This window comes from Myotis yumanensis, unplaced genomic scaffold (genome assembly GCF_028538775.1).
Source record: "Myotis yumanensis isolate MYYU_CA2020_CCGP unplaced genomic scaffold, mMyoYum1.0.hap1 SCAF_18, whole genome shotgun sequence".
Lineage (NCBI taxonomy): Eukaryota > Metazoa > Chordata > Mammalia > Chiroptera > Vespertilionidae > Myotis > Myotis yumanensis.
The window spans coordinates 23,446,852-23,459,808 of record NW_027223769.1 but is presented as its reverse complement, the minus strand read 5'-3'; the positions used below and the strand labels follow the sequence as shown (position 1 = coordinate 23,459,808).

Below are 12,957 nucleotides of genomic sequence, written 5' to 3'. Positions count from 1 at the left end.
AACTTATCAAACATTGTCCAAAAAGCCCATTCCATCCTCTAAACCCTCCTTGGCAACATGCTTGTGCCTTTCATCACATCAGAACACACAATAGTTTGATATATTTACCTTCTTAAGACAAGTGCTCTGAAAATAGGGACCTATCTTTATTGCTGAGTACATGGGGGCACTCAAGAGACTGCAGGATGAGAGTATAGAACTTATCCTAACAAACCAGCAAGAATCACCGACTCCCAATGCAGGGCCAGTCAAATGAGCAATGGGATTCAGGAGAAAGGCCTTGATAAACTATCTTGGGACAGTGAACCTTAATAAGGTAACTTTTAAAAATGAAGGTAACTTTTCAGTAATTGTAAGTCTATTTAAAAACAGTTTAAGAAGTAAAACAAACAAGGGGGGAAGCACACTAGTATTTATCTCAAAGGAGCTTTCTAATTCGAACAGTCTAGGCCAGTGGTCGGCAAATTGTGGCTCGAGAGCCACATGCGGCTCTTTGGCCTCTTGAATGTGGCTCTTCCACAAAATACCGACTTCTGCGCATGGGCCACAAAGTTTCAATCACACTGTACATGCGCGCCCGCATGTGGTATTTTGTGGAAGAGCCACACTCAAGGAGCCAAAGAGCCGCATGTGGCTCGCGAGCCGCAGTTTGCCGACCACTGGTCTAGGCAATGTTTTCAAGAGCCATAAAGTCTATCAGCGACCAAACTAACGGTGAACATCAATACTGACCAGTTTCTTTATGACATTACATATAACAGCGAAATCTTTAAAATCAATTGTCTAATTATCTTCTCAGCTAAAATGAACCTAATTTCCTATTCACCTGTTTTTTTCTCAACTCAGACTTGATTCCAATGCCAACATAAAAAAAAAAAAATCCACCAAAATGTGTTTTCTGCTAATAGAAAAAGGTTTCCTTCCTATACATTCCCTATTTCCCTTAAATTTGTTCCACACAACCAGAACATCTAAGTATCAGAAATAAATTCAGCTGTTTCTTGAAAAAGCTTTGTACGGTGGCCAGGGTGATCTTATTCACTAGTCGTACAGTCCTAAGGGAACAAGAGGGAAATGAGGTCTAGGAATAGAAATGAACTCAAAGTAAATAAAAGGGAAAATGGGAATTTTTGTCTAGGAGCTCAGATTCCATCTCTCCTCTATTCCTTTGCCACTCATTCTAAAATTCTGATTCCAATCAATCAATTTCCGCTTTCCTTAAGCACAACTACACCCAACAAGCAGGACTAATTAACAAGCTTTACCAAATCTAATACCTAGGATAACTGTCAATTTCACTGTGGTTTCAGCACAATAGAAGAAATGGTTGAAGACAAATGAAGCAAAACCTTCCCCTCACACCATACCGCTTACACAGATGAAACCAGTGTCTTACAGGTGAATACAGTCAAAGAACATCACACATGAAGGCTCTATGATGCCAAAATGTACTATATGTACTGAATATTAACAATCTCCCTATGTACCCGTTACCCATTTCTACAAGAAGTAGTAGGTGAAGGCAACCAGACTGGAAGAGCCTCAAAACATAGTATCAGGCCAGAAAAGTTTATAGTATATGGTGCTAGATGAAGTGACATAGAACTATTATGAATGCAGCCTCTTACACCTTCTATTGTCAATGGCACCCAGACCCTCATTTTGACTGTTGGGAAAGGGCTGCTTACCTTCAATGTGCCGGCGCACTGTCCAGACAGCATTGGGGTTACCAGGAAGTTCAGAGACAGCCATTTCCGATACCTGATAGAAGAGATAGACCAGATCCAGTGAGCATGGAACTCAGTTCCCTGTTTATAACTACACTAGATAATAAAGTACCAAAAGCAGTGCTCACATTGTGTGCTGAATTAAAATAATATAACCATCTAGTCAAAAAAGAACATAAGAAAAAAAGTAAAAAATATTGGCAATACACATGACAGACTTTAGCAAGAAATGATGAAACAGCTGGGAGGGTAGTTGTTGCACCAAAACTCTACACTGCCTTTGGGTATGGCATACCTGCATCCTCCTCAAAGAGACCATGTGGAAATGAATCAGGCCATCTGAGTTATTAGCATTCCATTTCTAACTCCCAACAGCCAACTGTCATCTCTTTATGGACCAATTCAAATGCCACATCCTTTAGGAAAAATCTTCCCTAGCGTTTTGGCTGGCAGTCATCTCTACTTCCTATAAGCTCTCACAAAGTCACTATCACCATCTCTTAAGGTACCTTTCCAAAAAGGGATCCGAGGAAATGTTATCCTTCCCAGAATTTTTATGCTCCTTAAGGTCAGAGTCAAGAATCCTATGAATGTCCTACAGTTTCTCAAACATTAAACAAAATATCTAAGGTGAACTCAAAATGATCTGGAATGGAAAACTGGGTGTGGCTTATACATGAACTCTCTATACTATCCTTACAAGTTTTTTGTAAATCTAAACCATCCTAAAATAAAAATTTTGTTAATATTTTTAAATGACCTAGAACAGTACATTAGACAGCTTAACATATTGTATTATGTAACTACATTTTGTAGGAAGAACTCAAGTATATTCATGAAAGACATTACCCCTTCGTTTACTAATATGGTAATAGCTGATCATGGTACAGGAGAATCCTGGAAAACTTCATCAATTAAATGTAAATATCAGACACACTACATTCTATACCAAATGTAGTATCTGACAATGACACTGTTTAACTTAATGAGACCATAATCTATCCGTACAACAAGCTCCAAATACACATAAGAAACAAAGACAACAGGTTTTTTCCAATTTTACTTTTCAATTACAATTTAAATTCAATATTACTTTGTATTAGTTCCAGGTGTCTGGAAAAAAGATTTTTCTTTTTTTCTGTAGAAGTGGAAAAAAGTAATAGGGGCAGGGGACTCAAAAACAATTCTTAATTTGGGTCCTTTATTTTGTACACTGTACACAAAATTTTCTGTAAATACATACATGCTAGCCTTCATCAAGAAGCTCGATAGAATCCACTGAATAGTAACTAATCAATAAGTATTTGTCTAAGTTGGGTTTGGATCACTGAAAATTTGGTGGATTAATGCATATTTTTTTTTTTTTTTTTTAAATATATTTTATTGATTTTTTACAGAGAGGAAGGGAGAGAGATAGAGAGCTAGAAACATCGATGAGAGAGAAACATCGATCAGCTGCCTCCCGCACATCTCCCAGATGTGCCCGCAACCCAGATACATGCCCTTGACCGGAATCGAACCCGGGACCTTTCAGTCCGCAGGCCGACGCTCCATCCACTGAGCCAAACCGGTCTCAGCAGATTAATGCATATTTTGAGTCAAAAATTTGTCAAATTCCTTGATCAGTAATATTAATGGCTAACATTAACTGAACAGTTATATGCCAGACCTTGAGCTAAGTGCTTTACAATGCATTATCTTATGTAATTTAGACATCAATCCTTTAAGGCAGGTGCCATTAAGCCCATTTTTAAAGAACAAAAGCTGAGGAATAGATACTAACTAGTAGAGCCAGAATTCAAAGCCAAGGTCATCTTGGCTGTGTCCCAATAAAAATCTATAAAAAAACAGGCCCTGGGGCCTATAGTTTGCCAACCCCAAGTTCTGAAAGCAAACTGCCCAGAAAGATTTATTTTCATTGCTTCCTCTGGGAGTTCAGGGAAATGCCACAGGAGGCACCCTGCACAGCCAGGGCAAGAGGATTTCTGAGTGGGGCCCACTGAGGCCTGTCTCTCTGGACCCTGAGGGTCCTGCTGTGCTGGCTCTTTGTGTGATGACACTAATGCCCTCTTTATGTGGCTCATGGACACAGCTCTTCTTCAGAGCCCTTAAAGCGGTGCATATTCTGAAAGCCCTTTCTCTACTATGCCATAACCTTGCTCTAGTCAGTGAATGTTCCTAATGCGTTTCAACATTTGAATTTTTAAATTTATGAAACATGCAAAATTAAAAAAATACACATCCACATACATACACACATTTTGCTATAGACTTCCGAGGTTTAAATTTTGAAAAATAATTAAACTTCAAAAAATAAACAAAGATTTATTTTACTACTGACAAAGTCAAGTCCTGGGCATTTGCTAAAAGGTCAACACTAGAATCAGGAAAATAAGATGTGGGATTTGAGAAGATTATTTGAATGCCCATGTCACCTACAAGGCCCAACAATAAAGGGTTCATTAAATAAATTATGATCCATCCACTTTGGTGGACAAGTGCAAAAAAATTAAGTATAATGTGACTTAAATGCACATAGCAATAAGGAATAAATTTAGTAAGATATAAAAATATATACACAGTAGCCTGGCTGGTGTGACTGTGGTTGAGCATCAACCCATGCACCAAGAGGCTGCTTTTCGATGCCCGGTCAGAGCACATGCCCGGGTTGTGGGCTGTTTCCCCAGTATGGGGCATGCAGGAGGCAGCTGATCAATGAGTTTCTCTTTCTCTCCCTCTCCCTCTCTCTCTAAAAAAATCAATGAAAATATATATTACGTACACACAGTATTAATATAACAGAAAATGTTAAGTATCTGAAAACTGAATTAAAAAATGTTAAGTATCTAGACACTCTGAATAAAGACCAAGAGCTAAATGTTCCATGCAGATTTCCTAATTTCCATGTTAAGGCTAGTGAGCCTGGAACTAGTAGGTATGTTCTTTCCCTTTTATGCTCATTTGCCACTTTTTAAAAATGTGGCCTGTTGTGCTAATATGTTAAGGAACAGAAAATTTAAACTCTAAACTTTATGGAAATAGGGAAGAAAACATTTTTCAATGCTTCCTTCCAAACCCTGCAGATGATCTAGAAACTCCAATCTTACCTCAAGTCCATGCCTCAAGACTCTCAGAGATGACCGTGGTCCCCGACCACAGGCCACATACAGCTGTGGAGTGTCTTCATTTGCCAAATCAGCTATCTGCATGGAAAAAGAAAGTCTATTGTGCTAAGTTTTCACACTGATCCCTGATTATTCTCAGTGAGCAAATCACTTTTTAGTTTATAAAGCTTATATATTAGCCACTGGCCTTGGGGACATGAAAGAAAAAGCCTGAATGTTCCAAAAAGCACACCAGTTGGAAAACGGGTTTTACCAATCAACAAAAAGGTTGTACTAGTTATGTTAGCAAAGGATTTTTTTACTTAGTGATAGAAGTGCTATACAGCCTCCAACTAAAATTTAGCATTTGCTTCCAAATAAAAATACAAACTATAATCTTATCAGTATCTGTGACTTTCTCATCAGTAGGTCACATTTATTCATATAACATTAAGATTTATACATACCTCCAATTATTTCCTTCATCACTACTTTGAAATTGCATTTAATGTCTATTGTTAGACTGTATTTGATCACAGATGCCTGTCTACAGATGCACCTAAGATGCACTGACCAAGTAATAGGCAGCTCTGCACCTGGTTGTTCGACACCAACTGGGGAAGCCATATTCTCGTATTGGCATCCCAGACATCTAGCTACTCGTTTCCAGTACAATTATTTGTTATGAATATATGAAAAGAGGTCAGTCATTAGTATTGTAGTTTTGTCAAATTGGACAGTTAAATGAAGACTCTTGACTGTCTGTAAGGAATTGCACCATTTTAACATGGATGAGCATGTGAGTTGAGTGTATATGGCTTTCACACTGACCTCTTAAAAAATAATTAGTTAACCTATTTTAAAGTCACCACCTTATTTAAAGGCTTAATTTAAAAAAGCACATATATCACAACTTAAAAAATATTTTGCTATCTTGGCTCTATGCTAGTACTATGTGAACTTACAAAGTTATTCAGAGAGCGGATCCAGATGCCTCATCAGGCTAAAGACATTCATGGCACACAAAAATGCTTAGAGCCGCCTATACATAGCCAAATTTCCTGTTAATTTTATTCTTGATCTACAAACTATTTACACAATTACTTCCTCACATTTCAATGAAAGGAGAAAAATCTAATTAGAAAATGCTTATTTTCTATTGCCCCGAGAGGACTGACTCTTTATCAAATAAAAAACAAAAGCAGTTAATTTCAGAGTGATCAATTTTACCAGGAAGAGTGCCTGAATGCTGACTTGCTCCCCCAGCATCCAGGGAACAAACCTGTCTCCCACTAGAAAGATGATCAATTAGACAGGGCAAGGGATCCCTTATAGTCACTCAAACCACAACCATGCAGGACATAGAAACCTGGGAAAATTCCTGCTCAACCAAACACCAGTAGTAGGGGATGCAATCCACATCCTGGGCCACCTCAGGTTCCTCCCTTAGGATGTGATTAAAAAGTTTTTGTTGCCCGGCCAGTGTGACTCAGTGATTGAGTGTTGATCCATGCACCGAGTGGTTACAGTTCAATTCCTGGTTAGAGCCCATGCCCAGGTTGTGGGCTGTCCCCAGTAGGGGGCTGCCTTGATGTTTCTCTCTCTCCCCTCCTCTCTCTCTAAAATACAATAAAAAAACTTTTTTTTAAACTTCCTGGTACTAGGGCCTGGTCTGATAGCTCAAGTTGATTAGTGCATCATCCTGATATACCAAAGTTATGGGTTCGATCTCCAGTCAGGGCACATACAAGAATCCACCAATGAATGCATAAATAAGTGGAACAACAAATCGGTATTTCTCTAATAAAATAAATTTTTAAAAAAATTTTAATAAAAAAATTCTTGTTACTAACTGACCCCAATGTCTCTGGAATATTTTAAGGAGGGAATGAATGTTAAAAATTAGATAAAGGTAGGTATTTCATAAACTGTTGTGATAAAAGATCAATTTCAGAATACTTGAAAGTATATGAGCCCGTTTACATTAAAAAGAAAAATATAATACACACATTTATTTGTTTTATGTATGTGTGCAAGCTTATAGACACAGAGACAAATGCCTGGAAGCAATCATAAGTTGTCAATAGCAACAGCCTCCGTGGAGGATTTTTTTGTTTTTGTTTTTAAAGATTGGGGAGACTTTTACTTTTAGCCTTTTGTAAGGTTTGAATTTTTATACTGAATCTGAGTTTTATAATTATACTAACAAAAAGCCCAAGAATTTTTATAATGGGTTTTAGTCCCTGAACTTCTACTTAAGCTGCCATATCTATATAACTCTGATGATACCACAGATATGCTGACAAACCCAGTGTTTGACTAGCCCTTAATTTAATTGGAGTTAAAACTTTAAACTCATTCAGATTCAAAACCAATTGGCTGCCACTGCTCATTGTGGAGGTGACTGGAAAGACCCATACCTGGCAAAACAAAATGGGAGAGAGGCTGTCCAACTCATCGACGAGCACAAGGTTCTTGAGTGGTCTTGGCTGAAAGAAGAACGTGTCTCCTTCTTCCAGAGGCATGGCAGATGAAAACTCAGGTTCTTCATCATCATCTCCAAGATGTGCAATTTGATATAAGTAACTAGGGAGAAGCAAAGAAAACTTTAGTTAAAACATGTTCTGTCTGAAGATAATGTTTGACATCAACATTAATGTTCATAAAAGCACTTTATAAATATCTAATCCAAATTATAACATGAACTTTTGAGTCAACATCTATAGTTTGAAATCTCTCCTTATCTGAGTAAAGTTTTTTCTTTTTTTTTTTAAATATATTTTATTGATTTTTTACAGAGAGGAAGGGAGAGGGATAGAGAGTTTGAAACATCCATGAGAGAGAAACATCGATCAGCTGCTTCCTGCACACCTCCCACCGGGGATGTGCCTGCAACCAAGGTACATGCTCTTGACCGGAATCGAACCCGGGACCTCTCAGTCCGCAGGCCGACGCTCTATCCACTGAGCCAAACCGATCAGGGCTCTTTTTTTTAAAAAAAGAATAGAAAAGGGGCCGAAACCGGTTTGGCTCAGTGGATAGAGCGTCGGTCTACGGACTGAAAGGTCCCAGGTTCGATTCCGGTCAAGGGCATGTACCTTGGTTGCGGGCACATCCCCGGTGGGGGTTGTGCAGGAGGCAGCTGATCGATGTTTCTCTCTCATCGATGTTTCTAACTCTCTATCCCTCTCCCTTCCTCTCTGTAAAAAATCAATAAAATATATTTTTTAAAAAAAAGAATAGAAAAGGGATGAAAAAATTAAGTCTAGTGAATTCAAATCAGTATAATGAAAGCATTGGGCTTCCACTAGAGTGCCTAGGTTTGAATCCCAGCTCTACCCTTAACAACAGTCACATAACCTCAGGCTTAGTACTTCATTTCTCAGTGCCTCAATTGCCTCATTTATATAAATTAAATAATAGTGACTTCCTAAAGAATTCTGAGTACTTACAACAGTGCATGGCACCTAGCAAAACATCATGTTGGTCAAATAAAATGAAATATGGATACAGGATATCCAAAGAAAATCTATAACTATTCCAATCTAATAAAAATAAAAATAAAAAAAAACAGGCAATTTAATAGAAAACCAGGCCAAATCTATTGAAAACAAGAATTGGTGACCTTGCAGAAGTATGCAGATATTACTGTATTGTTCACCAAGCAAAATATAAACGTATCCAAAGAAAGTAAACAACAAAATCTGTCCTCTGGCTAATAATGCTTATTAGTGAACTGATTCAAAGACAAACCACACAAAAAAAAAAAAAAAAGGCAATTTGAGAATAATCTATAACAATTTGCCATCATAAACTGAGTATGCAATGAGCATTAGGGAAGCAGCTCAATGAAAACAAAACAACAAACTACTGGTCATATTTATTCTTTTAAGTAATATATTGAACCTTCAATACAGAGCACTTTGAACAATATCCATTACAGTTTTTTAGAAGCAGAATGACTAAATCAGTGTCTGAAATACATAAGATACTCAATAAACCTCAGCATTTAACTTCTGGTAAACATAGCAGATTTTATGCTAAACCACGAAAAAGCAAATAAGGTTATTATCCTTGAACAATTTACAAAAGCAAAGAGAAAATAGAACACAAAAATTAATATGAACTCCTTATTCAGGCAAGATGCCTAGATGCAGATGATGAAGACCACCTGTCAGAGATATCTTCAGTATCTAGTAACTAAAGAATGCGAGTTTTGCCGAAACCGGTTTGGCTCGGTGGATAGAGCGTCGGCCTGCGGACTGGGGGGTCCCAGGTTCGATTCCGGTCAAGGGCATGTACCTGGGTTGCGGGCACATCCCCAGTGGGAGATGTGCAGGAGGCAGCTGATCGATGTTTCTCTCTCATCGATGTTTCTGACTCTCTATCTCTCTCCCTTCCTCTCTGTAAAAAATCAATAAAATATATTTAAAAAAAAAAAAAAAAGAATGCGAGTTTATCTTCATCACAGGAAAGGCTGCTTTGGCTGAATACAGTAAAACAATTTCTGAGACTACACTATGCTTAAGACAGAGACTTTGGAACCAGACTGTCTGGGTTTGAGTTAGATTTAGTTCTGTGATTAAATTTCTTAAATTCTCTGTAACGCAGTTCCCTAAACTATAAATGTGATGGGTAATGGCACTGTCTTAATGGGAATGCTATGCATTAATATTTGTAAAGTGCTTAAAACAGCTTGGAATGTATTAGCAAATGCTAAATTAGTGTTTGATTAATAAATAGGTTGTTGTACCGATTAAATGTGCTAACACCACATGTTTCTAATGTCCCAAATCACCACTCTTCAGTCTTCCAAATTTCAGCTGCAACAGCAATGAATTTCTCACAAGATCAAATTCATCTCATTCTGACAGCATCCCACCTGTATACTGTCGTCTTTCTTCCTACTCTCTGTCCTAAAAACTCTACCCTGTGGAAGGGTGCCCGAGCCACAGAATATACAGAGGAATTCATGCCCCAGGGGTAACTTTCAACCCAGAAGAGAGAGGACCTGGTATTCTTAACCAGTTAACTGCCACGATATTTTTATTAAAAAAGGTCCGCCACTTGCCTCTAGACGCTTATGGCGTACAAATGGTTAACCCTCAGATAGGCCATCTAAGAGGCACTCTGCTTACTTGATGCTCCTAGAAGTGAGTTCCCACTGCCCACAGCAGGAACCTCAATAATACATCCCCATGCTGGCTTTCCTTTTTCTTCTCTTTAGATTTGTACAAAGTGTTTGCGGAACATCCTTTTAATACTAAGTATTTCAATAAATATTAATTGCAGCAAAAAGCTCAGGAGATCCCGTCTAAAGCTATGCAGCCACCCACAGGTACAGATCAAAGCCACCGAAGTAGGGAAATCAGAGAAAGAATGTAAAAGGGAAAGGAGGGCAAAACCTTTGTTCTGGAGAGACTAAACATTCTTGTGAAAATCTCCCTGCCCTGGAGCCACATCTTCTCCCTCCGGCAATTGTTACAGTAACCAGGGTGAACCAGGGGAATAAAAGGATTACTCACTGGTTTCCGAATTCTGATGCTACAAAAAGGAAGCCTGTTTTAAGCACACACATGGCAGCAGCAACAGGCACAGTATCAAAATACTTGAGCCGGATCTCAGTAACCTGAAATGAAAAGAAAAATAATTCTAGTGTAGGTAAGTGAAGCTAAGATAGGCCATGGAAGGGAGCCCAGTATTATAAGACAGCTAAGCAGAGTAGCAAATAAAATACAGTACTTTAGTCTTTCCCCCTCTAACCATGGTCTGCTTACCATATCTTCATCTGTCTCCAAAGTGATCTTGAAGATATCGCCCTGCTCTGTTTGGGCCAAAAAGAAGAACATCGATTTGGTCTTATGGGTGGCAGAGCAGACAAAAATCATTCCTCTTTCAGGGTCATCCAGGTCATTCTAGCAAAATTAAATATACAACCAACATCTTAGAAATGAGTACTTATACTGTATTTCAGCTGGAATACAAACTACCCAAGGCCTAGAGCAGTGATGGTGAACTTATTAATAAGTAATAAGTGACACGCGAACTCATTTTTTTGGTTGATTTTTCTTTGTTAAATGGCATTTAAATATATAAAATAAACATCAAAAATATAAATCTTTGTTTTACTATGGTTGCAAATATCAAAAAATTTCTATATGTGATACGGCACCAGAGTTAAGTTAGGGTTTTTCAAAATGCTGACACGCCGAGCTCAAAAGGTTTGCCATCACTGGCCTAGAGGCACCTGGAGCCTCTCTATATAACCTCTAACCCAGAGCAGCCAGCTAACTATGGTAATAAAACATCTAAAATTCTTGTTTGCTATAAATACATAACAAAGCCTGGGTACGAAAAAATAGCCATAATTCCATTCTATAGTCTAATTAGCTGAGTAAGGCAAAAACCATCTCCAGCCCTAGCTGGCATGCTCAGTGGTTAGAGCTTGGCCCAGGTTGAGTACCTGGGTTGTAAGCCAATCCCGCCCCTGGTCAGGGTGTGTGTGGAAGGCAACCAATTGATGTGTCTCTCTCACATCCATGTTTCTCTCTTCTCTCCCCCCCCACCCCCTCTCTCTCCTCCCTCTCTTCCATGCTTAAAAATCAATGGAAAAAATATCCTCACTCCCCCGGTTAGGATTTAAAAAAAAAAATGAACTCCAAAGAAAAATGTCACAAAAGAGACACAAACTTCAAAAAATCATCATTTCAGCTGTGGATAAATAAATTTCTTCCACATCTATGCCACTACTATCCAAACCATTCATAATTAGCCCTGTTCCACATCAACCCTTGATTCCTAAGAGGCATTCCCTTGGCTATGATTTTTGAATTTTTTGTTTCCAATATTTTGTATTTCTCTCATTAAATAAGCTCTTCAAGGGCAAAACATGCTTTATACTTCTTTGTAGCCCCAAAGCCAAGGACAGTGCCCTGCAGTAGGATGTTCAATAAATGTCTTATCAACCAAACTAAATTACTTTCTACCCCTTACCAAGAATTTAACTTCCTAAGTTTCTTCTCAGGTTTTCTAAAATTGATGGACTCTTACTCAGATACCATGTATTAGAGAAAGTAACTCCTAAAAGATTTAACTCCAGGATCTATAAGTTAATATCAAAAAGATAACTAATCCAAGGCTGAGAGGAGAGATTGAGGAAGATCAGATGATTCAAGATTAGTTATGTGTTGAAAATTACTGAAGCTTGGGTACACAGAAGTTAATTATTTTTATATGCCTAATAATTTTCATAGTAAATCGTTAAAATTAAGAGCAATAAAACACCATTTTCAACCACCAAAGTAGTAGCTGATTAAGGAAAAAAAAAAAACCCTGTTAAGGAAAAGGACATTTGCACAGTCTCAAAGTTCACCACCAGATCCCACACCAATTATTATTAAAAGAAAAAGGCACCTTTATGATTAAGAGAGCAGAGACACACCAACGCAACAAAATGATTGATTTAGCATCACCAATAATGAGACAAACCAACACTGTGTGCCCCTAACATTAACATGACTTAGTGGGAAATATATCGCACTACCTACAGAATAATTCTACCAAAAATATTAACCTGGATATAATCATGGGGGAAAAATTATGGGACAGACTACAAGAAAACTAGTCCAGCCTTTTTAAAAACAGCAGCATCCTAAAAGACCAAAAACAAACAAAAATGAGAGGAAAATATTCTAAACTAAAGGAGATTGAAAGTCTGTAGATTATAAGGGAATTTTGGAGAACAATGAAACTGAACTTTACATAAAATAATCCTATATAATAAAAGGCTAATATGCAAATTAACCAAACAGCAGAACGACTGGTCACTATGATGCGCACTGGCCAACAGGGGGCAGACACTCAACGCAGGAGCTGCCCCCTGGTGGCCAGTGTACTCCCACATGGGGAGCGCCACTCAGCCAGAAGCCCTGAGCCAGGCTCAAGGCTGGTGAGCACAGCAGTGGTGGCGGTCTCCCGCCTCTGCAGCAATGCTAAGGATGTATGACTGCCCCAAGGGCTCCCGGACTGCGAGAGGTCGCAGGCCAGGCTGAGGGACCCCCTGAGTACACGAATTTCGTGCACTGAACCTCTAGTTATATTACATAAAATAGTAAATTATATCAGTA

At 38.4% G+C, this 12,957-nt stretch overlaps 1 protein-coding gene across 2 annotated transcripts in view; it reads right to left on the bottom strand.

Annotated features, from left to right (window-relative positions):
• SF3B3 (splicing factor 3b subunit 3) overlaps positions 1 to 12,957 on the bottom strand; it is a 44,463-nt gene that overhangs the window by 22,132 nt on the left and 9,374 nt on the right. For both annotated transcript variants that reach the window (XM_070398914.1, XM_070398915.1), the window contains exons 7-11: positions 10,609 to 10,746; positions 10,357 to 10,460; positions 7,252 to 7,417; positions 4,835 to 4,930; positions 1,689 to 1,761 (exon numbers count right to left, since the gene is read on the bottom strand). In XM_070398914.1, the coding sequence (XP_070255015.1) occupies positions 1,689 to 1,761; positions 4,835 to 4,930; positions 7,252 to 7,417; positions 10,357 to 10,460; positions 10,609 to 10,746 (577 nt within the window). The remainder of the gene's footprint in view (positions 1 to 1,688; positions 1,762 to 4,834; positions 4,931 to 7,251; positions 7,418 to 10,356; positions 10,461 to 10,608; positions 10,747 to 12,957) is intronic.